Source organism: Heterocephalus glaber, unplaced genomic scaffold, assembly GCF_053883595.1.
Source record: "Heterocephalus glaber isolate CG9 unplaced genomic scaffold, H.glaber_assembly_v1.0 deba00001428, whole genome shotgun sequence".
In the NCBI taxonomy this organism is placed as follows: Eukaryota; Metazoa; Chordata; class Mammalia; order Rodentia; family Bathyergidae; genus Heterocephalus; species Heterocephalus glaber.
In genome coordinates, this window is record NW_028258293.1 from 31,513,884 (window position 1) to 31,538,921 (window position 25,038).

At 34.7% G+C, this 25,038-nt stretch overlaps 1 protein-coding gene across 7 annotated transcripts in view; it reads left to right on the top strand.

Moving 5' to 3' along the window:
• Acer3 (alkaline ceramidase 3) overlaps nucleotides 1-25,038 on the top strand; it is a 168,606-nt gene that overhangs the window by 98,855 nt on the left and 44,713 nt on the right. For 5 of the 7 annotated variants that reach the window (XM_087211991.1, XM_087211989.1, XM_087211992.1 and 2 more), the window contains 3 exons: nucleotides 2,033-2,085; nucleotides 8,579-8,660; nucleotides 11,157-11,192. In XM_087211991.1, coding sequence (XP_087068117.1) covers nucleotides 2,033-2,085; nucleotides 8,579-8,660; nucleotides 11,157-11,192 — 171 coding nt within the window. The remainder of the gene's footprint in view (nucleotides 1-2,032; nucleotides 2,086-8,578; nucleotides 8,661-11,156; nucleotides 11,193-25,038) is intronic. The other 2 variants (XM_087211993.1, XM_087211990.1) reach the window with 1 other exon arrangement.

Sequence of the window (25,038 nt, forward strand, 5' to 3'; positions counted from 1 at the left end):
GATTTTGAGGAGGAGCCAAAATTGACACAGTGCCAGATCCAGTGAATAAGGTGGATGAGAATACCAGTGTTTTAACCACAGTGTTTTCACAAGCCTACCTTCCTGTTGGATGGCACTCAACAACAGCATTTGGCATATTTTTTAATCACACCTTGTGAAAATACTCATGAAAGATGACTTCCAGGACTGCTTCAGAAAGTAGCAAGAATGATGAAATAAGTGTGTTCAAAGTGAGGGGGAGTATTTTGAGGAAGACTAATGGCAATGTGTCTTTTACTGTAATAAATTTTTTTAATTTAAATTTTAGTATATATTTTGATCACCTTTATATATGGGTAGTAGAAGATCCACAAAAATGGGCCCTTTAGGTATCTCAGTAAATTATGGAAATGCTGGATAGCTCTACTAATATTTGCTAACATATGAAAACTGAAATAAAGAAGACAAAAATACAAAAGGTATTTAAGTAAAGCCAGTAGATTCTGTTCCAGTACTTGGGTAAATGCTGCATATCTAGTGGTAGATTTAGCTCCAGCATTTTTTTAACATCTAAAGGTGATTCAAGTAAAAAGCTTTGAAGGTAATATAACATAGAGATGTGCTGTAGAATCCATTCAAAATCTGACTGCAACTTAGTACCTCTCTGATCGTAGACAAGCTACTTAAATTAACTAAACCTCACTGTTCATTTTGAAATGAAAATGATAACATCTTAGAATTATGAAAATTAAGTGATATAATAACTGTAAAGCATTTGACCATAAGACCTTACACAAATGCTACTATTTTCACTATTCTAATAATTTACCAGCATACATCATTCACTTTGCATAAGCTCTTTTCTTACTTCCCAGAATGCTTTTTTCCACTATTTCATTTCCAGACATTTCTTTACTGATTTTTCTGTACTCCTTTTGTTGCTGTCATTACTCTATCTGATCACGTTTTCCATTCTCTACCTTTTTAACCTGTGAATTCCTTGAGGACAGTTACTGTATCTTATTTATCATTGTATCCTCAGCTCCTAACACATTGCATAGTAGACATATTATATAAAGAATTAATTGTGTATATAGTGATAAATAAACTTAATAAGATCAACTTAAAGATTAGAAATAATAGGCCAGGCATGGTAATACATACCTGTAATCCCAGCACTTGGGAGCCTGAGGCAGGAGGACAGCCATGAGTTTCAGGTTTGCCTGGGCTAAATAGTGAGCTCAAGGCCAACCTGAACCACATAGTGAGAACTTGTTTCAAAAAAAAAGACTAGAAATAACCAATCTTTGATACCTACATTAATATCCAGAGTGCAATTTAATAAATAATGGCCATAATTACTACTATTCTGCTAATAATAATAATAATATTACTTTTTAAAGACATACAGTTACTTGAATTAATAAAATTATTTCCCTGGCCTTGAATACATCTTTTTATTTATGTTAGTGAATATTTTATCTATTTAAGGTGTTATAGGATGAAAAGAAATACAAAAGAATACAATAAGACCCAGAAACATGTAGATAGGGGACATTATTCTTTCCTAGAAATGTAGTATCATAGTTTGTGATATTCAATGATGTGAACTGCACAAGGCTATCTTATGTGAATAGCAAGTTGGGTGTGCTACTTAGATGTGTACATTAGGATGGATGGATGATCTGTTCAAAAACAACAAACTGTACATACTCAGGGAGTAAATTAAATGATGGTAAATATAAAGAAAAACAAAAGGGGCTGGGTATGCAGTTTAGTGATGCTGCGCCTGCCTGGCAAGCGCAAGGTCCTGAGTTTGATCCCTAGTAACCAAAAAAAATAGAAAGAAAAACAAGAGATGACTAATCTTTTTGGGAGGTGAGGGAAGGCTGGGGATGGAGCATGGGCTTTTACATGTTAACCATATGCACTACCAGAGCTACATCCCAAACCCAAGAGAAGGTGATCTTAATCATTCTGATATTTTATTTTGATTTGTATTATAATTGCAGCTTCATCATGTTCAACTCTATTATGTCTTTGTTTCATATAGCTATTGGATGAACTCCCAATGATTTACAGCTGTTGCATTTTTGTGTACTGCATGTAAGTATTAACATTTAAATTTCATTTATTTGATATATTTTAAATTCCTATATGCCTCATAGGAAATTAACAAATGTAACCTAGTTATATTATAAGAGATTGCAATAATGAAAATTGTAAATTTTATATCAGTAAAGGACATTTCTGAGAAATTACAATGTATATTAACTTACTTTAAAAAAAACAATGTATATTAACTTCTGTGATTTCAAAATCCTGCGACTGATTTAGGTAGGATCCTAATTTGATTTAAATTGCACAATTTGCCTTTCCTTAAGTAAAGAATATATGCAGATTTAAATATTTTATTTATTATGCCATAAAAATGTTAATTGAAGGTGAAATGCACTTCTAATGTATGGTGATTATGTCATTTTAATCTTCTGTCTGTTTCACAGTTATGTTAAATAGATATCTGTGTCCTTTCAATTCTCTTTATTCTGAAGCATAATAAATGCTTCCAAAACTATGCTTATTTTGATTAGCTGTTCACAAACATAAAGGAGAACAACGAAAAGCTTACAAACCATTACCAATCCAAAATTGCCTTTCAGCTCATATTTCAGTATCAAGTTAATTTGCCAGGGGAAAATAATCAATCCTGAAAAATTAAAGTGATTAAGATAAGAATGCTAATAAGTGCTGATATTTATCTGTTATGCTAGACAGTATACCATACTGTATTAGTCACTTTCGCCTTGCTGGAACAAAATACCTGACACCTGAAACTTAAAGGAGAGGTTTGTTTTGGCTCACGTTTCAGAAGATTCAGTCTATGGTCATCTGGCTCCAAGGTAGAAATGGCATCGCAAAGGAAAGCTGCTCAACCCATGGCAGCCAGGAAGCAGAGAGAGAAGGCAGGAACTGAGAAAAAATATACCCTTTCAGATCACGCCCCCAGTGATCCACCTCTTCTGACTAGGCCCCACCTCTAAACAGCACAGTCAGCTTTGAACTCATCAGTGGACTAATCCACTGATGATTATAGCACCCACATAATACAACCACCTTCCAAAAGTCCCATATCTGAATATATAAGACTTTGAGGGAACATTTTAGATCCAGACCTTAATATCTCTAATTCTCAGCAATTGTGCAAATGGGTTTGTCCTCATTTTATAAACAATAAAGTGAAGCAAATAGATATTGAGTACCTTTTGAAAGCATGTAAACAAAACTTGATTAAGAAGCATACTAGCCAGGCCACTATCAGGTAAACAGTCTCTAAAGGACACTAAAATATCCCTGGAAATATACCATGATTGAGAAAACTACAATAGTCAAAATCTCTCTCTGGGAGAGGTTGGAAAAACGTTTTGATTGGCACAGAAGAATGCAGTGGAAGTGTGGAAGTGGGACCCTTCCTTAGTGCATGTTCAAATAACAACATGTAATTATTAACTGTCTTCTAACAGTGAAGGAATTTACCTTCGTCTCTTTAGTTTTGCTGAATTAAGCTATGCAAGTTTGGGCTCCACCTAATTCCTGGGAACATTTAAAAGTGATCACCCTGCAGCATTCAGTCTCTCTAAATGTTAAATATGTAAAGTATATGGAAGTCATCTCTCATAAGTATCTTTACAAGGTGTGATCAAAAATATGGCAAATGCTGCTGCTGAATGCCATCCAACAGAAAGGCAGCCTCATAAAAACATTGTGGTACTCTTATCCACCTTCTTCATTGGATCTCATACCATGTGACTTCTGACTCTTCCCCAAAATCAAAATGACTGTGAAAGGTAAAAGTTTTCAGTCCATTCAGGACATGAAGGAAACCATGACAGCACTACTAAAGGCATGAGAGAGGATTCTAGAACTGCTTCAGAAAGTGGCAAGAATGATGGAATAAGTGTGTTCAAAGCAATAGGGACTGTTTTGAAGAGGATTAATGGCAATGTGTCTTTTACTGTAATAATTTTTTTAATTTAAGCATTCACTGTATTTTTCTGTCATACCTCAAATAATAATGTCAGCAAACTCTTAGGGACAGTAACAGTTTTACTTAGAAAGTAAGGATATTTATCTCATTGTCTAATTCTGATACTAACTGCATGACCCTGATAAGTCACTTAATCTTTTTTTTTTTCATTTTTAAAAATGGATATCATAGTGTCATTGTATGAGGTCCAAGGAGGTCTCTCTAAAGAGGAATTGTTGATCTTGACTCAGCCCAGACAAGTTATTTGCTTACTATCCCAGAAAGGAATTTTAGGATGCGTCAGTAAAAGACACAAGTTGATTTATTAGGCAGAGTTGGAAAATAAGAGAAAATGAAGAAGGAACTTTGCCCTAAGGAGATGAAGGAGGCACAACTGTGATTGAGAAGATCAGACTGGCCTGTCAACAAAGGGAAGGGACCAGCTTTTGTGGAGTTATTGTGTGGGGTAGGTTTGGCTGATCATTATGTCAGTTTTGGTTTTGCAAAATGGCTCCATAGAAGTGCTTATCACTGGAGAAGACACTCTAGTCTCCATGAGATGACTGGTTCTGCTTGGAGTAGTCTCAGTTTTGCCAAGGTTTTACTGGAATTCAAGGTGACCATAGGTTTAGGGCAATGACTAGAGACTTTTGGCACCCACTGATAGTTAATGCCCCTGTAAATCTCTTACTTTAATGTCTTCGATCTTGAAAGCAGATGAGATATGTTATATAAATACCTCATATTGCCATTGTGTAGACAGACATTCCCTAAATAATTAATGTGCCTATATGCAGACCTGAGCAGTAATCTGACCCAAAGGTTTAAGGTAATAAAGGAGGCAAATACATAATAAAGGCAATGATACCAAACTTTATGCAACTCTTAATTACCCATTGGGCATCTGTAGGCCTAAGTGAACAGTAACTGCTTTTAATAAAAGCAGTTTTTAAGACCCTTTCTGCCTCAGAAGAAAACACAAATTAAGCTTTTAATAAGTAGCAAGCAGGGTAAGGCTGGGGAGTTAGTTTGGCCTCTCTCTTTCTGTGATGATTCACATGTTTTATTTTCCAATCTAGTTTATTCTTGAAGGCAATATGGAGAGGGCATCGTAGCTTTAATGATATATCCGGGTTTTGAGGTCCATAAGTTGTTTGGGAGAGTAAGGGGATAGAGTAAAGTCATACCATACTTTTACTAGGTAACAGGTTTTGAGTTTGGGCCCAGGAGTGTACCTCCCCATTGTTCTCATTAATATGCATTTCCTTAAGGACTAATGATATTATTCATCTTTTCATGTGTTAACTGCCTATTTCTGTGTCTTATGTTTTTGGTTTGTTTTGTTTTGTTTTGGTACCAGGGACAGTGCTACTGAGCTAAATCCCTGGCCCAATGTGTTTTATGTTAGAAAAGATCTGTTCGTTCCACTGCCTGCCTTGCAAGCACAAGGTCCCAAGTTCAATCCCTAGTGCCAAAAAAAAAAAAAAAAAGAAAGATCCGTTCACATCTTTTGCCTTTTTTTTAAAAGAAATTAAATTGCTTTCTTGTGCAAGTTCTTTATGTTTTGGGCTCAAGTCCTGTCCAATACCAGACATTTATATTTTAAATTGTTTTCTCAGTCTGTGACTTTTTTCATGGTATTGGGGATTGAACCCAGGGAACACTGAGCTACATCCCTAGCCTTTTTTTTATTTTGAAACAAGGTCTTGCTAAGTTACCTAAGCTAACCTCAAACTTGAGATCCTCCTGCCTTACCCTCCCAGAGTGCTGGAATTGCAGATGTGAGCCACTAGGCCCTACTTGGCACTTTTTTTCTCTAGTCTGTTGATCTCCATGTGTTTCCTCATGTAGTTACCTATTGTCTTGTTATTGTATCTTTATTATAAATCTTAAAGACAGAGTAAATCCTCCAATTTTGTTCTTTTTCAATATAGCTTTGGAAATTGTATGTCCTATGCATTTTTACATAGATTTTAGAATCATCTCATCAATTTCTACCAAAAAAGTCAGCGGGAATATTGATTGTGATTATACTGATTTTATAGACCAATTAGAGCACAATTGATATCTTAACAATTTTTAAGTCTTCCAAACCATGAATGTGGCATAATTTTCCATTTATTTAGGTTTTCTTTAATTAACTCAGTGATGTTTATAGTTTTCAATGCATAGATGTTCTGCATACTTTGTTAAATTCAACCCTAACTTTTCCATGATTTGGGGTACTATTTTAAATGGTATTGCATTTTGGAGGTAGGAGGATAGCTCATGCCTAGCATCCACAAAGCCCCCAGTTCAATAACTAGCACTGGGGGGAAAAGTTTTAAAGCTTTGTTTTCTGGTTGTTCATTGTTAGCACTTAGAAAATACAGTTGATTTTTGAGTATTCACTTTTTTATTCCATGTCCTTGCTAATTTTACATAATTGATTTTTCTGTTGATTCATTAGGATATTCTTTGGACAGATCAAGTACACAAAGTAGTCTAGACTTCTAACCATAATTAAACCTGCCTTATTGAAATAGATACATACATATATAGATGTATCGATCGATATAGATAGATTTGTTCATTTGTGAAACATGTAAAAGTCCTTGGTGTTAGGTATGATCCTGAACTCTGTAGAAAAAAAGAATCAAAGAACTTACTAAGTAAGGGGACAGACTAAAAAGTGGCTATATATAATAAAGTAGGATTACCCCAGTAAGAAATACAAGCCAGGCCTACTAAAGACCTTTGTTTTCTTAACAAATAACCTGCTTTGAGGACATTTGAAATGGTAAGCAGAAATCTCTAAACTACAGACAGAATGAAAAGGATAACTATAATTCATAAATATCACACCTAATTTTCCCATCCCCTTTCAAGCTATAAACTCATAACTTGAAAATAAAAACCTATCCCACCCAACATTTTCATCATATTCTAAGTTCATAAAGTCACAGAATTTAAAAGTAAAAGGGAATTTTTAAATTATTTCAACAAAGTTCCTTACAGATAAGGAAATAAAAGGTATGTCCAATTCCTACAACCAGTTAATAAACTGAAAGAACACTCCTGTTGCCTATACCAAGACACAGTCCTCACAAGTTAGATACTTACAGATGGCCAGTTTTTTATTCATATTTTCTTACTTACTATCTCTGGTACATCAGACACTATCCTGAAGATTAGATAAATGAAAAAATAGTAAGATTGTATGCCTGCACAAAAAAAATTTCCAATCTAGTTGAGACAGTTAAGAAAAGAGATAATTATAACAGTTATTTTTAAAAGTACTTTTATTCCCCTTCTAGATATCTTCCTGAAAGTGTTAAGGACATCATATTACATTGTTACATGTATAACTATGTTCATAGCAGCACAGTTCACAATAGCTAAATCTAGGAAGCAGCCTACATGTTCAACAACAGTTTAAGGGATAAAGAAAATATGGTATTTACATAGAACAGAGTGCTACTCTGCCATAGAGAATAAACTTGAGTCATTTGAAGGACAATGGATTCACCTTGAGACCATGATGTTAAGTGAAATAAGTCAGACACACGAGCTTAAATATTGCATGGCTTCTCTTATATGAGAAACCCAAATATAAATAAAAACCAAAATAAAAGATAGATAATAGGAAAAAATGATACAAATGGTCTTGATAATGATAATAAGATTATAATATAGTATTCATTTTAACAATATTTCGGTCAACAGTGAACCGTATATACTATGATTATCCCATAAGATTATAATCAAACTGAAAAATTCCTGTCATCTAGGGATTTCATAGCCATGGTAATGTTGTAGCATAACACATTACTCAAGTTTTTGTGGTGATGCTGATGTAGACAGACCTATTGTGCTGCCAGTCATGTAAATGTATAGCAATACGGTTATGTATAGCAATACGGTTATGTATAGTACATAATGCTTGATAATGACAATAAACAGTTATGGTAGTGGTTTATATAAAAAAATAAAACCAGCTGCTTATAAAAAACAAATATATTTAGTGATAATTAGTTGCAAGATACAGAAACTTACTCAAGTTAGCTTGAGTTAAAAGAGATTTGTTTTTTGTAAGGACATGAGAAAATTATATGAAACCCAATAGCAGAAAGTACACCTCAGTAGAACTGGGAAGGCAGCTTCTTCCTCCCTCCCTCTTTTCTCTATTACATTCTCCCCATTTCAAGTATTTGTATCTATTTTATTCTTCCCTCTTTGCTGATTACTTATATGATCATTCATCTACTTGATTCTTCAGTTTGGTTGCCTCCTAATATCAACCTCAGACCTTGAGTCCATCTGATTCATAATTCTATACTTAATTGATTTATTCAATGGTTCTTGAACTCCAAACTTTCATAAGAAAGCCTCTCATTATCCCAGCTTAAGTGTCTACTGCTCCCTCCAAATTCTTGAAGGGTCTTAAGATAAGATTATCTAAGATAAGAACATGAATGGGAAGAAATGATAGGTATCACTAGCTTGCAGCATCATGTGAGCAAATGATAAAGCAGCATTCTATTTATGTTCCTAGTTATATATTCTAAAGAAAGTTTCTTTCTCCCTTTTTTAAAGGTTTGAATGCTTCAAGACAAAGAACTCAGTAAACTACCATCTGCTTTTTACCTTAGTTCTATTCAGTTTAATAGTAACCACAGTAAGTCATATTTTGTCTATAACAGATTAAGCATGTGAATTTGCCATTTATGGAATTTGGCACATTTTGCCTCCTATATTTGCTTCAAGCTGTTCAAATTGAATTGTTTCTATGTACAACTGGAATATCTTATTTTTTAGGGATTGTTCCTTTTCAAGAGTTATTTTCTCTGCAGTTGAAATAATTTTTTTCAAGGAGATAAGGTCAAAAAGTAAATATTTAGTAGCAGTGGAAAAAACTAACTTTTCTCATGGATGTGCATGTTACCTCCTATTTGTTAAAAGCAAGAGATTGACTTTGCTCCATTGGGCTTAGTGTGACTATTTTAATGGTTAATCTTTTCCTAATAATTTGAGGTAGCCAGTTCTAGTGCTTTTTCCTTCAAATGAATTGCATTTTTGTATTAAGAAAATATTCATTTCAACAAACATTTATCAAAAACTTACATATCAGGCACCAGAAATGCAAAGGTGACTAAAAAGCATTTGCTATCCATGAGGAATTCATTCTGTTAGAAAAGTTAGACATAAACAAAGAATTACATCAAAAGATCATTGCAAGGGCCAGGGATTTAGCTCAGTGGTGCCACTGCCTGCCTCGCAAGCGCAAGGTCCTGAGTGTGATCCCCAGTACCAAGAAAAAAAAAAAAAAGATCATTGCAGTAGTAGAAGTAAAAGCTATATGGTGATGAGATAATGAAGTGTCAATCAAGACTGCTTGAGCATACATGATATTTCATAAATGTGTAATTTAAGTTTTTATCAGTGTAATTTTTTAATTTTTAATTTTATTTATTTATATATTTTTTTGGTACCAGGGATCGAACTCGGGTCCTTGGGCTTGTGAGGCAGGCAACGGAACCACTGAGCTAAATCCTCGGGCCCAGTGTAATTTTTTAAAAAAAATTCAAAGAAAGCTTCAGAAAGAAAATACTTTAGTGAGATTTTAATTGATGATTAAGAGTTCATCAGGCCCCTGAAACTTTTAAATAGTCATTTATATGTTCAGAGCCATAAAACCTTAACTACATACTGGTTAATAATGAAAGAATCCTGAAACTTCAGAGGAGAAGTCTTGTAGCCCTATTTTTTAAAGAGAATAAAGTCTAGAGAGTGTTAGTGACTTGTCTTGCCAGCCAAGTTTATAAAGAGAAGCAGTGGCAAAGTCAAGACTTACCCCCTTTGTAAAGTAAGAGATAATATAGTTAGAAACAGGCTTTGGAATCAATCAGATAGGAGTTTGTGTCTTACACTGTTACTTAGTAACTGAAACCTTGGGCAAATTACTTACCTGTAAAATGAAGATAATAATAGTATACATTTCATATTAGTTGTGAAAATTAATACTAGGTATATAGTAAGGACTCATAATTCTTTGTCTTAAGAAAAAAGTATCTTTAAGAGGCATGCCCCCCAAAATTAGTATTTTGTAATAAGAAATTCAGAGATTAAAAGCATTGTCTTATACTGAGTTTACTGAGTTTCAAGTTAGAATATATTGTCTCAGATGCATCATATTTTTAAAGCCCTATAGCTACTTAAAGGAAATAATCTGTACAAGAAACTTAGTACAGAAATAAACTTCGTAACCAAAAGTTAAAATTATAGAAAATTTTATTAGATCACTATATTAAATGGAATGTAGAGTTATCTAAGCCCATTCCTTGCTATCAAAGACATTGTTTTGTAGAGGAGAGATATGGACGGTGATGGTAGGAAAGAAAGTGAATGCTTCTAGTGTACAGAGAAAGGATCAGAAAAGGCTTCACGAAAGAGATATACTTAAGTTGAATCTTAAAATAGGAGTATTTCCTGGTGGGGGAGGATTTCTGAGCCAAGTAAAGAGCAGCGTGTTTAAAGATATAGAAGCATGAAACTTAATTGTCCACATGACACTGAAGCATAAAACCAGGGATTGTGTACGTGAGATGCATCTAGGTAAATAACTGAAATGCATCTGTGTGCTAGACATTTTCATGTATTTTAGCTTATCATTCCTCACCACTATTATTCTACATTATCTAGACAAGGAAAAATGAATCTTTTGCTCAATGCATTTAAGTGGTGTGTTTGAAAATTGGCTTCTTAAAAAAAAAAAAGAAAAAGAAAATTGGCTTCTTAACTCTAACCCCAGTGTTCTTGCTACTGTAGAACAGATCTGGGACAGAGACTGTCAACATCTTCAGCCCTCATTAGTAGTATCCATGCCTCCTGTCCTTCTTTGATAGTGATACAGAAGCCAAAGAGGCCAAAGTAATCCACAACAGATTTGAAATATTTTATTTACCATGGCAAGACTAACACTGCATAAGAGCCACCTGCGAGTACTAGCCGTCCTGTGGCATGCCACCTAATCTGATTAGTTTTTATGTGGCTGGAACAGGAGAGGTTTAGAATTATGAGTGGAACAGGAGAGGTTTAGAATTTCCAGAGTAGTTGGAATACACTTCCTCAATAATAGATTTCATTCACATTTGTTTCTTCTAATATCTTACAGGTTTATCTTAAGGTAAAAGAGCCTGTGTTCCATCAGGTAATTTTTTTTAAATTACCATCCATTTATTTGTCTTTACATGATTGCTTTATGTTTTCCTTTTCAGGAAATTATATGCGCATATGATTTTTTTTTTTTTTTTGGTACTGGGGGATCAAACTCAGTACCTTGTGCTTGTGAGGCAGGTGGCAGAACCACTGAGCTAAATCCCCTGTCCTGCACGTATGATTTTGTAAATGTCCTAAGTAGTTAAGTATTTAAAACAGTGGATACAGCCAGGCGTGATGGTGCATGCCTTTAATCTCAGCTCTCTGGAAGGATGAGGCATGAGGTTTGCAAGTTCAAGCCTAGCCTAGGCAAGTTAGCAAGACCCTGCCTCAAAATTTTAAAAGGCTGAGGATGTATGTAGCTCAGTGCAGAGGCCCAGTTTCAATCTCCAGTACCACACATAAATACATACATACATATGTACATGCATACAAGAAAACAGAAGTTGCAGGCTGGGAGTGGAGTGTACCTCAGTACACTCAGATAAAGAGTGCTTGCCCAGCATGCACAAGGCCCTGGGTTCAATCCTCTAGTACTGAAAAAAATAAAGGAACAACAACAAAACAAACAGAAAAACAGAGGTTTCAAACTGTGGCTACAAGGTGCAAAGGTCCCTGCCTACAGGAGCCAGGTGTAACAGGAAATAACTGGGACAGCCAATGGCCAGGTCCAGCAGGCTGTTAGTACTTAGTGATTCAGATGTAACATTGCTCTTACAAGCAGAAAAAGGCAGGGAGCATCGTATATATACACACATGAAGTCTTTTTATGATATTATGATCTGGAAAAGACAAACAGAAAACCTTGAATATTTCCCCTTTAATTTATTTTAAGATTATGGGGGGGGGTGTGAGACAGAGTCTCAACATTTTTATTAAAATAAATTAAGGGGGAAATATTCAAGGATTTTTCAGTTTTTCCAGCATGGCCTTGAACTTGCAACGTAACCTAGGGTGGCATCGAACTCTTAGTTTTCCTGTTTCCCAAGTGCTAGGATTGCAGGTCTATGCTTTCACCTAAATTTTTTTGATGTGAGAAGTTACTTACTCTGAAGGAAGCAAACACAGGAAACTTTACTGTAGGTAGGAAATGATAATTGAAGTACATAACACTATGAAACCAAACCAAATCAAAGTTGCAGACCTTAAATAAAGAGATTTTTATTTATTTAGTGCAACTATGTACCTGTTACTATGCTCATTACTACCCAGACTTCTAATCTCACCAACAGTCCTACAAATTGGGGATTATTATGCATATTTTGAGAGGGGCATGAACTGAGAGATATTAAGTTTTCCCTAAGTGACAGTAAAGAGTAGAGGCAAGATTGTAACTTAGATTTTTTTTGGTACTGGGGATCGAACTCGTGATCTTGCACTTGCAAGGCAGGCGGCGGCACCACTGAGCTAAATCCCCGGTCCCTTGTAATTTAGATTTATCTGACTCCTGTCATCATTCTTTTAACAAACTAGATAACATAAGTAAATAACACACTTTTAAGGAGTGTCAGGGGCCTGTGGTTTTAAGATATTTTGCGCTTATATAAAAAAGCACTCCTACTGGGCCGGGGATTTAGCTCAGTGGTACTGCTCCTGCCTCACAAGCACAAGGTCCTGAGTTCAATCCCCAGTACCAGAAAAAAAAAAAGCACTCCTATAACTTTTTAAACTCAAGCTCTACAGTAATCAACTAACTGAAATCTGTTGAAACAAATTCCATGACCTCATTTTGGACCTTGCTTTTCTCCAGGCCAGCTGGAAGCAGGTGTGCTAAAGTAATGCTATAGAAAAAGATATCATCACCTAGTTTACTGTAATTTGAAATGATGTCATTGTTTACTTATGCGTTTACGTAGATTTATTTACACAGTGAAAAAAATGAAGTTGAGTTACGTGAAGAATCTTCAGGTTTTACAAATTTCTTGTTTGCATTTATAAGGGAGAAAAATCATAACCACAAAACAAAATTTGGAAATTGTGGGTTAATTTTTGTAAGTTTATAACCATCAATTTTCCATTTTGTGTTTTAGGCCTATGTGATACTATATTTATGTAGAAAAATAACAATGTATTAATGTTTGCTGCTGCAATGTCCATATATTTTTCCAATAACAAATTATTTTTTCTCTATCTATAACAATAATATTTGCTGATAAAGAAGGGAAGGAGGGGCCGGGGATTTTCCTCAGTGGAACTGCGACTGCCTCGCAAGCACAAAGTCCTGCCTTTGATCCCCAGTACCAAAAAAAATTTAAAAAAGAAGGGAAGGGAAGGAGGATGAAAATTAGGTCTATTCATGTCCACTGTAGTTTATAACCTCATCCTAGAGATTAAACTTCAGAATAGAAGGGAGTCTGGGGATGTAGTTTGTGGTAAAGCATGTACTTAGAATATGCAAGGCCCCACGACACTATGCATGCATTCATACATACATACAAGATAGGATTTTCTAGATAGTTAAACATGTGAAGGTAGGGTGGCATACCCAGAGAGGACATGGAAATTTTGTGCCCCTTCTGCCCTACCTCACCCTGCTCATCTCTTCATCTATATCCTTTGTAATATCCTTTATTAGAAACTGCTAAACAAATAAGCCTGGTTTCTACAGTGAACCTTGTGTTATTGAATTGAAATTGGAAGTGTTAATATGAATACATGGTTTGTACACTATATTAGGAAAAATGTATAGAGAAATTTGTGATCAAAATTAGCATCACCAGTAAAAGGACAAGTAGGTATCATGTTCTTCCTGATCTGAAGCACTTATCAGTATTCCTGCCAAAAATTCATAGCCTGAGTTAATAATGAGGAAACACTAAACAAACCCAAACTAAAAGACACTGCAAAAACTGTCTTGATCGTACTCTTCAAAAAAGTCATAAAAGATGAAGACTGAAGAACTGTTCCAGAATAAAAAACAAAGAAGCATGCCTAAGTATACCTCGAGTTTAAGATAAATAGGAAATTACAGGGATTTTGGCTTAGAGAGTATGTTCAAATCCAAGAAAGAATAAGAAAGCATGGTCAATTCATGCTTAAGTGCATGGATTTGGGGATTAGTTTGTCTCGGTCCAGAGCTTGAATTTGTCATGTACTATGTAAATCTGGATAAGTTATTTAATCCTCTGTGTCTCCATATCTTTACCTATAAGATTGGGATTAATAATAGTACTTTACACGGCCAGGGATTTAGCTCAGTGGTTCCGCCACCTGCCTCATAAGTGCAAGGTCCCGAGTTAGATCCTCAGTACCAAAAATAATAATAAAATAATAATAGTGGTTTATAGAATCAAATTAGATAGTGTATGCAATATGCTTGTCATACTGCTGAATTTATAGTAATAGATATTACTTATTATTAGTACCTAAGCTAAGAAGAGATGTGATCAGCTTTATGTATTAGAAATTTGTGATTCTAGTAGATGAAAGATGAATTAGAGGATTATGATCAGGAAAAGACAACATTTAGTATTTAAACATTGCCTTTGTGTCAAAAAGCTAATCAGATCTAAAGATAGAAAAATTAGATAACTTCTTAGCCTAGAAAGTAAAATAATAAAAGTAATACAATATATGATTTGCTATTCATTGTATTTATATTTTTGGTTTACTTGTGAGGTTAAATTTTTTCAAAGCAAAATGTTAGGAAAAGTAGATAAAAAAAGAACAAAAAGCAGAGTCAAGAATTGAAATTTTATCATGCATATTATCAGATCACTGTGCAGTGAAACCAGAAATCATTAGCAAAAGAAACACAGAAACTATGCAAACATATGGAAATTAAACAACACACTCTTGAATAATCAATGGGTTACAGAGGAAATTAAGGAAGAAATAAGACAATTACTATAATTAAATGATAATGCCAGCTCAACATACTAGGACTTATAGGACACAATGAAAGCAGTCCTGTAAGGGAACTTTATAGCAGTGAATGCCCACATCAGAAAATCAGTACATCTAATGATGTACCTCAGGGTCCTAGAAAAACAAGAGCAATTCAAACACAAAGCTTGTACAAGGAAAAATTAGACACAAGGCCCTGAGTTCTATTCCTGGTATCAAAAAAAAAAAAGCAGAAATTAATGAAATAGAGACTACAAAAACCAAAACAATACATAGAATCAGTGAATCAAAGAACTGCTTCTTTGGAAGAATAAATAAAATAGACAAACTCTTAGTCAATCTTACCAAAAAAAGAAAGGAAAAGACACAAATTAATACAATTAGAAATGAAAAAGGTGAAATCACAACAGACACTGCTGAAATCTAGAAAGTTATTAGGAACTACTTTACAAACGTGTATGTCAAGTAATGGGAGAACTCGGAAATGGAAAGATTCCTAGATACCAATGAATTGCCAAAACTGAACCAAGAATTAAAAATCTTGAACAGTACAATAATAGGCAATGAAATTGAAGCAGTAAAAACAAAACTTACCAACCAAAAAATCCCAAGACCTGATAGATTCACAGCCAAATTCTGCATGAAATTTAAGGAAGATCTAACACAATACTCCTCAAACTTTTTAATGAAATTCAGAGGGAAGGAATACTTCTAAAATCATTCTCAGAAGCTAACGTTATCCTGATCCCAAAACTAGACAAGGGTCCAACCAAAAAAAGAACTATAGGCCAATTTCTCTAATGAACATAGATACAAAAGTCCTTAACAAGATAGTGGCAAATAGAATGCAGTAAATCATCAAAAAGAATGCAGCAAATTATCAAATGCACCATGACCAAGCAGGCTTCATCCCAGAGATGCAAGAATGGTTCAGTAAATGCAAATCAATAAATGTAATGCATCACATAAACAGAACCAAGGACAAAAATAACATGATCATCTCAACAGATGCAGAGAAAGCCCTTGGCAAAACACAGCATCCATTCATGATTTAAAAACAAAACAAAAAAAAACCCTGAAGAAAATAAGTATGGAAAGTCTTTATCTCAGCATGATGAAAGTCTTATGACCTACCTACTGCCAACATATTAAATGAGGAAAAGCTAAAAGCTTTTCCTCTAAAATCAGAAACAAGACAAGGACTTCCAGGGTGGGCATGGTGGCACATACTTGTAATTCTAGCACTTGGGAGGCTGAGGTAGGAATGGCCATGAGTTCAAGGCCAGCCTGGGTCACATAGTGAGTTTAAGGCTAGGCTGAACTATTCAGCAAGATCCTGTCTCGGAAAAAAAAGAAAGACAAGGTTGTCCATTATTGCCACCCGTGTTCAACATAGTCCTCAAAACATTAACCAGAGCAATCAGGCAAGAGAAAGAAATAAAAGGGATATGTATATGAAAGGACAAATGCAAAGAATCATTTTTTGCAGATGACATGATGCTTTACTTACAAGACCCAAAAAATTCCACCAAAGGACTCCTGCAATTGATAATCAGATTCAGCATTGTAGCAGGATACAAAATAAACACAAGAATCAATAGCATTCCTATACCCTAAAAATAAGCTCAGTCACTAAAAAAGAAATTAGGAAAATAATACAATTCACAATAGTATCAAAAAATTAAATACTGGGCTGAGGATTTAGCTCAGTGGTTCTGCCACCTGCCTCACAAGTGCAAGGTCCCGAATTCAAACCCCAGTACCAAAAAAAAAAAAATTACCTAGGTATTAACCTAAGGAAGTAAAAGATTTTTACAATAACAGTTACATCAAACTGATAAAGAAAATCAAGGAGAATATCAGAAAATGGAAAAATATCCCCTGCTGCTGATTAGGCAGAACCAACATAATCAAAAAAACTAGACTTCCAAAACTGATGTACAGACTTAATGCATTCCCAATCAATACCAACATCACTTTTCACAGAATTAGAGTAAACAATCCCAAAATTTATATGGAATCAGAAGAGACCCAGAATAATAAAAGTAATCCTGGGTAGCAAAAGCAAAGCAGGTAATGTGACATGCCAGATTTGAAGTTATAGTATAAAGCTACAGTGATTAAAACAGAATGGTACTTGCACAAAAACAGATTCGTGGATCACTGGAACAAAATAGAGGAAACGGAAAAAACTCCAGGAACATATAGCTATTTGATCTTTGACAAAGGAGCTTAATACATACACTGGAGAAAAAATACCCTCTTTAGTAAATGTTGCTTGGAAAATTGGATATCCACATGCAGAAGATTGAGTCTAGATGCATATATCTCACCATATCCTAAACTAAAATCAAAATAGATCAAATATCTAAATGTTAAAACAGAAACAATCTGCTGGATTGTTAGGTAAAACTCTTGAAGACATAGGTATAGGCAAGGACTTTCTGTACAGAATCCCACTGGTGCAAGATATAATAACAAGAACAAAAAATGAGATCATATCAGAATTTAAAACTTCTGCACAGCCAAGGAAACAACCAACAGAATGAAGAGACATTCTTTTGTGTGTGTGTGTGGTACCGGGAATCAAACTTAAGACCTTGTGCTTTCAAGGTAGGCAGAGTGCCACTGTGCTAAATCCCTGGCCCTGAAGAGACAATCTATAGAATGGGAAAAACATTTTGCCAGCTATTCCACCAATGGAAGACTAACATCAAGTTTATATAAAGAACTCAAAAAACTTAAAGACAAAATAGAACAGATAAATAAGAAGTAGGGAGAAATTCAAACACTTCTCCAAATAACAAATTCGGTTGTTTTAAAAATATTTCAATATATAGGTTAGGTGGTTTTATTTATACTACTAGTTTAATCTTAGTTCGTCAAAAACAAAGTTTTATGTTATCTGTTACTTTTATGTAAGTATATTTTTGATTTCTATCTTGTACTCCAAGTAACTACATTAAAGATACACAGTGTAATAACTGTTGCTATTTATTATTTGGTTATGAAATTTTGTTTTATTTTTTCATAAAAAATAAGTCAAATATAAATTAATGCTTCTCACAGATTTTTATCAAGCTTGATAGGCTTGATATACCTACTTACTGTCTTTATAAAACTTGATATACCTACTTATTTTGAAATTATTGGATATTCTTATGTTTAAAATTTTTCATGAGCTGGACATGATGGTACAGGCTTATGATCCCAGCTGCTCAGGAGGTTGAGCCAAAAGGAGCATAAGTTCAGGGTTAGCCTGGGCAATTTAAGAAGACCCTGTCTCAAGATTTAAAATTTTTTAAAAGGGCTAGGGATGACGCATGCCTATAATCCCAGCACTGTTGGGGGCTGAGTTAGGAGAATCAAAAGTTAAAGCCCAGCCCCTCCCCAAAAAAGGTAAAGCCCAGCCAGGGCAGATTAATAGTTTAGTAAATCCCTATCTCAAAATTTTTAAAGGGGAGGTCAATATGAAAATTCTGGTAATAACACACACACACACAGAAAAACCTCTTCATGACACCTTGAAACAGCTCTTATTAAAAGAATTTTGTGTTGTTACTAAATTTGTTTATATAGGTATTTTTTTCTTTTTTTAAGGCAGTGTCTCACTCTAATCCAGGCTGGTCTTGAAATCCTGCCTCAGTCTCCTATTTTCTGAGATTATAAGAGTGTGCCACTATGCCTGGCTTATACTGGTAATTTTAAAAATAAAGAATTAAAATGATACAATTACTACCTTTAATAATAGCTAGATACTTCTCAAACCAGGCAAAAAAACATCATGGTTAAATAATTTTAAAATTATTATTTTTCTATTCTAGTCATTCTTTAGCCAATATAATGATTTATTTTTCTAGCATGACTTTGTATGCTTCTAGTTTATAGTACTTAAAAAGCTCAAACTCCCCCATATATACTGTCTTGATAATATACCTTTAATGTTTTTAATGAACATATTTGCCCTCTATACTTCATTATTTACCTTCTATTTTGTATTTTAAACTACTATAATCTTTCATTTTAATATTCAATCATCTATTTCACTCCTGTTATTTTATAGCAACTAGCATATCTAAAAAGCAGTTGTCACTTCTGTCTGAAATGAATTTTGAAGCCAGGAATGATTGCACACACCTGTAATCCCAGCACTCTAGGAGGCTAATACAAGAGGATTGCAAGTTCAGGCCCAGCCTGGGCAAATCACTGACTTAGCAAAAACAAGTTAAAAAGTTTTAGGTTCAATCTCTAATTCCACAAAATAATAATAATAAATAAAATGAATTTTAGATCTTCAGTGGCTCAAAAGTTAATACTTATAAATGTGATAAGTGTAAAATGATGTGACAGTTCAGAGTCTGGCAAAAATCTTAAAATTTATAAATAGAATTGTGATGAATTTAGCTATGGCATATATATCATTACTCTGGTATTGAAAAATAAATTAGGAAATCGCTCACTATTGTGATTCATTATAGTTATTTCTAATAATTTTGTAAAGCCTTATTTGAAAATTTCTTTGCCTCATATGTCTAATCTAGAATACCTTATTATTGATCTGTTAAGCAATTAGAATTAATATTTTCTTTGTGTACCATATATGTGGCTTTTAAAAAATGTATGTGTATTCTTAATTATTCCTTTTCTTTGTACATTCTTAAGAAAACTGAGTTTTGTTTTATTTATTCTATTGTCAAAGTTCAGTATTACTGTCAGTCTTTCATCTAATTCTTCATATACTTATGTGTAAAAATTTAGAAAAATTGTTTTGGCTATAATGCCAGTTACTCAAGTTGGGGCAGGAGGATCACAAGTTCAAGGCCAACCTAGGCAATTTAGCAAAATGCCATCTCAAAATAAAATAATTTAAAAAGCTGAGGATATAGCTTAGTGGTATAGTTACCCTGGGTTTAATCCATAGTATTACAAGAAAAGGAAAGAAATTATCATTTTGAAATTTGTGACAAGATTTAAAGTAATTTTCAAAGCCTAAAATAATGGAAAAAAAAAACAGTGGTGTCTAATACAAGGGAGCAATAGCTTGACAATTTGGAATCTTTATTTCTTGCCACTTGGAAAATTTTCTTCGGTCTCTATTTAATTTTCCTTATCTGAAAAAATGTTCAAAACAAGAAGTATTACCTCACAAGTGTAATATAAAAATAAGATAATGCAAAGCATAGTCATTAAATGAGGCAATACAGTGTGATATTTAAGTAATGTTAAAATGAAACCTGATGAGTAAATTCTGCCCATGATAATCACAGAAAGCTTCTGAAGGAAGTATTTCCTTTTTAAAATTTATTTATCTTAAATTTTGAAACAGGATCTCATTAAATCACTAAATTTCCTTGACTGGGCTCCAGTTTTCATTTTCCTGACTCAGCCTCCCAGAATGCTAGGATTACAGGCATGTGTCACCATGCTCAGCTTTGAAAGGAGGTATCTTACCTAGATAGATAAGTAGTGAGCTAAAGTTAGAAGGAAAGGGTTAAGAAACACTTTTCTAAAAGTGTCTGCCATAGCCAGGATTGTCTGCGTAAACCAGATTACCTGCCCTGAGGAAGAAAATGTTGGAAACAGTTCTACTTCACTGTATTAAGTCCAAGGTGTTCCAGACATCTCAAAGGAGAGCCAAGTGCCATTTATTTAATTTGATGGCCTTCCAAAGGGTACATGCAAATAATACAGCTGACACATTCAATAGGAACAACATCTTAAATAAGAAAATAAAAAAAGGGGCTGGGGATTTAGCTCAGTGATTCTGCCGTGTGCCTCACAAGTGCAAGGACCCACGTTCAATCCCCAGTACCAAAAAAAAAAAAAGAAAATATATCAGAGTAGATAAAAGAATGTTTAAGGAGTCAGAAAAGGCTCTTTAAACAGCTAAACTGACAAATCAGTAATTGAATATATCAGATAAGATGTCATCTGATGTCTGAGGAGTACTTAAAATCTCCCTGCCAAAGTAGATATCTCCTAAAGATTATTTGTGGACATAACACATTAGGATATTAATGCTTCTCCTTTCTCATTTGATACTCAAAGTTTTCAAGAAAGAACACACTAAACAATGTGGAAAACAAGAATTTAAATAGCTTTCTTTAAATTTTATTTTGTTTCATTGGTGCCATTTTACTATAAAATGGAAGTATAAGGAATCTAAGCACATTTCAAAAAAATGGGAACATCTGTTGGATGCTTAATATATCATATATATTGTTATAGCTTAGATTAATGTAACTTATCTTACTAAAATATCTATGTTTTATGTGAGATAGCTGAGAGGTAGGTTAAGTAATTTGCCCACTGTTTCTCACCTTGTTAATAGCAAAGGTGGAAGATGAATCCAACTTTGTTTTTATTCCTGGTCTTATGATCCTTCTCTACTGTGCTGCCCTTATAGCAGATTACTTTGGAATCTACTCTATTTCAGAAAGATTAGTTTTTTAAAAGACTAAGGGAAGGCCAGGGATGTAGCTCAGTGGTGCCGCTACTGCCTGGCAAGTGCAAGGTCTGAGTTCGATCCCCAGTACCAAAAAAAAAAAAAAAACTAGGGGAGAGGACACTGGTGTTGTAGCTCAGTGGTAGAGTACTTTCCTAGCACATGTGAGGCCCCAGGTTCAATCCTCAGCACCATAAATTAATAAATAGAATGGCCAAGCACAGTAGCAAATGCCTGTAGTCCTAGGTACTGAAGAGGCTGAGAGAGAAGGATCCCTTGAGCCCAAGAGTTCAGGACCAGCCTGGGCAACATAGCAATACCTGATCTCTCAACTTAAAAAGCTTTAAAAGTATCTCCAATTAAAAAGCTTCTATGCAGCAGAGAAATCAGTAGAGTGAAGAGACAACCTACAGCATGGGGAAAAAACAAAACTGGCTATTCCTCAGATAGAGGAGTAATATCTAGACAATATAAGGAACTAAGAAAAAAAGACTCTGCCCCCAATAAAAGACGTAATCAAGAAATGGGTACGTGAAATGAATAGAACGCTCAAAAGTGCCTCAACAACCATATGAAAAAATGTTCAACATCTCTGGTCATTAGAGAAATGTAAATTAAAACTATGTTAAGGTTTTATCTTATACCAGAAAAAATGACAATCATCAACAAGTCAGAGAATAAATGCTGGCATTTCTATCCTGAAAAAGGAACCTTCCTACATTGTTGGTAGGAATGTAAACTAGTACAACTCAATATAGAGATTTCATTATGAAACTCAATATGGAGATTTCTCAAAGGACTAAAATTAGAGATTCCATCTGACCCAGCTATTATTCCCCTTTTAGGTATCTTTCCAAAAGAGCTAAAAACATCATATTATAGTGATACATCCATACCAGTGTTTATAGCAGCACTATTCATAACAGCTAAATCTTGGAAGCAGCCTGTGTGTCCATCAACAGATGAATGGATAAAGAAAAGATGGTATCTCTACATAATAGAATAATACTGCTTGGTTATAAAGAGAGTAGACATTTGCAGGAAAATGGATTCAGCTGGAAAATGTAATGTTGAATGAAATAAATCAGACACAAGCTTTGATACCATATTAGCTCTTTTTTGAGTAAGGTAAAGTATAAAGAGCAAAATAAAAGATCAATAGAAGGAAATAGGGAGATAGATCTCTTGCAAATCAGAAAGAGTCCAGGAGATAAAGGGGAAAGACAGAAGGGAAGTAACAAGAATTAAGATAAGCTATGAATAGGTGCCAAATAGGGAAGAGGATTAAAAAAAGAAGCTGTGTTAAGTTTGTGCAACTACTCTCCAAGATGAATGGAAATAAACTTCATATACTGCAAACATGTAATAAAAGGACAGAGAAAAGTTGAAAGAAAAAGTATGGGAATATATATACCATGCAAATATTAAGCAAAAGCAATATGGAAGAACTTTTTTTTTTGGTACTGGGGATCCAACTCAGGACCTTGTGCTTGCGAGGCAGGTGGCAGAACCATTGACCTAAATCCCTGGCCCTGGAAGAATTGTTTTTAAAGGAAAAATATTTTTAGTGATTAAGAGTGAGTACTTGATAATATTAAAAGATTCATCAGAAAATGTAATTTAAAACTTGTATAGGGCTGGGGATTTAGCTCAGTGGTTTCACCTCCTGCTGTGCAAGCGCAAGGATCCGAGTTCGATCCCTGGTACCAAAAAAAAAAAAAAAACTTATATAGACCTCTAATCTCAAAATATATGTCAAATTTGACAAAACTAGAAAAAATAGACAAATCTATAATTTTTGATGATTTTAATACATAATTCTCATGACAGAGGACATAAAACAGTTGAATAATATTTTAACCATTTGACTAGAAGGGCAAATATAAAATGCTGCACTCAACCAGGGCATGGTGTGGTACAAACCTGTAATCCCAGCAGTTTGGAAGGCTGAGGCAGGAGGATTGGAAATTGAAGCCCAACCCAAGAAATCTAGTGAGACCTTCTCGCAAAATAAAAAGGGGCTGGGCATGTTACCCAGCGTGAAGTCCTCCAGTACTAGGGGTATGGGACATGGGGAAGGCAGGATTTCACCCAATGATTGCAGACACACATTTTTGTCTAATATTCAGAAAACATCTATTTATAAAGAGAAAAATGTACTGTATATATACTTGATACATAAAGCAAGTCTTAACACATTTCAAAGCATTGGAATCAGAATATAATTTCTGATTATACTGTAATTATATTGAAATTGTTAATATAATTTTCAATAGCCCATGGACCAAAGAAATCATAGAAGTTAGAAAACATTTTAAATTGAATCATAATGAAGCTGGGTGTGGTGGCACACACCTGCAATCCCAGCATCTGGGAGGCAGAGCCAGGAGGATCACAGTGAGTTTGAGGCCAGTGTGGGTTACATAGTGAGTTCAAGACCAGCCTGAATGACATAGCAAATCCCCATCTCAAAAAAAAAATCAATAAATGAATGAATAAAATCATAATGAAAATACATTAAAACACATAGGATGCAGCAAAATGAGTACTTGGAGAGAAATAGGGCCAGGGATTTAGCTCAGTGGTTTCGCTGCCTGCCTCACAGGCTGAAGGACTTGAGTTCAATCCCCAGTACCAAAAAAAAAAAAACAAGAAAGAAAAAGAACTAGCCTTAAAATGTGTATATCTGGGGGCAGGGACTCCAAAAAAGGAAAGATTAAGAATATATTTCAAGAAGATAAAAGCAAAGGAGTGACATGAGTGAAATAGCAGAGTAGAAAATCCTGGACCCTCCTGTTGTCCAAAAGCACATCAATCCAGCAGCGATTTACACACAGATTTCCTTTCTGAGCAGTCAGAAACTGTTCAGTAGGAGAATACTAAACCATATTCACTAGAGCTGCTTTGGAGATTCAGGACAACATTTACCTAAAGAGCTTGCTCCATAGAATAACACTGTACAATCAGAGATCTTCAATTCCAGCTTCACCCAAAAGAGGAAAGGTGGCAGTTCACATATCTGGTTCCCAAATTTTTCCAAAGCTTCTTAAGAACAGATAACTCTCTTGCAAGACTTGGGGCCTTGCCAAGTCCAGTACAATGTAGCCACCTAGAGAAGAATACAGGCAGCAGTGTGGGCTGGTAAACACCATTCATCCTCCCTATTCAGATAGATAGAGCCCGGCTGTTAGCTCTTTTTCTAAGGAAGGAAACAGTTTATTCATGTATCTAGTGTCCCACCTTCTCCAGTATGCTGAAAAAACTAATATCTATCTTGCCCATCTTCGTGCTATGAAAGGTCCAGCAGTTAGGACCCAGAGGAGAATGGAGGTGGTGATGTAGGCTGGTGAACACCATAGCCACCTTCTATCCCAGCTCAATATCAAGTAAGCAGATGAAAAAAACATACTGCCTGTTTCTTCCTGAGGAAAGATAAGAGTTGGTAGAGGCCTCCCAGAATCTCTGGCTGGGAAGGTTGGTGAGAAGTACCAGACCAATTTGAGACTAGGAGAGATACCTGCTTTGTCTAGTGTGCAGACACCGACAG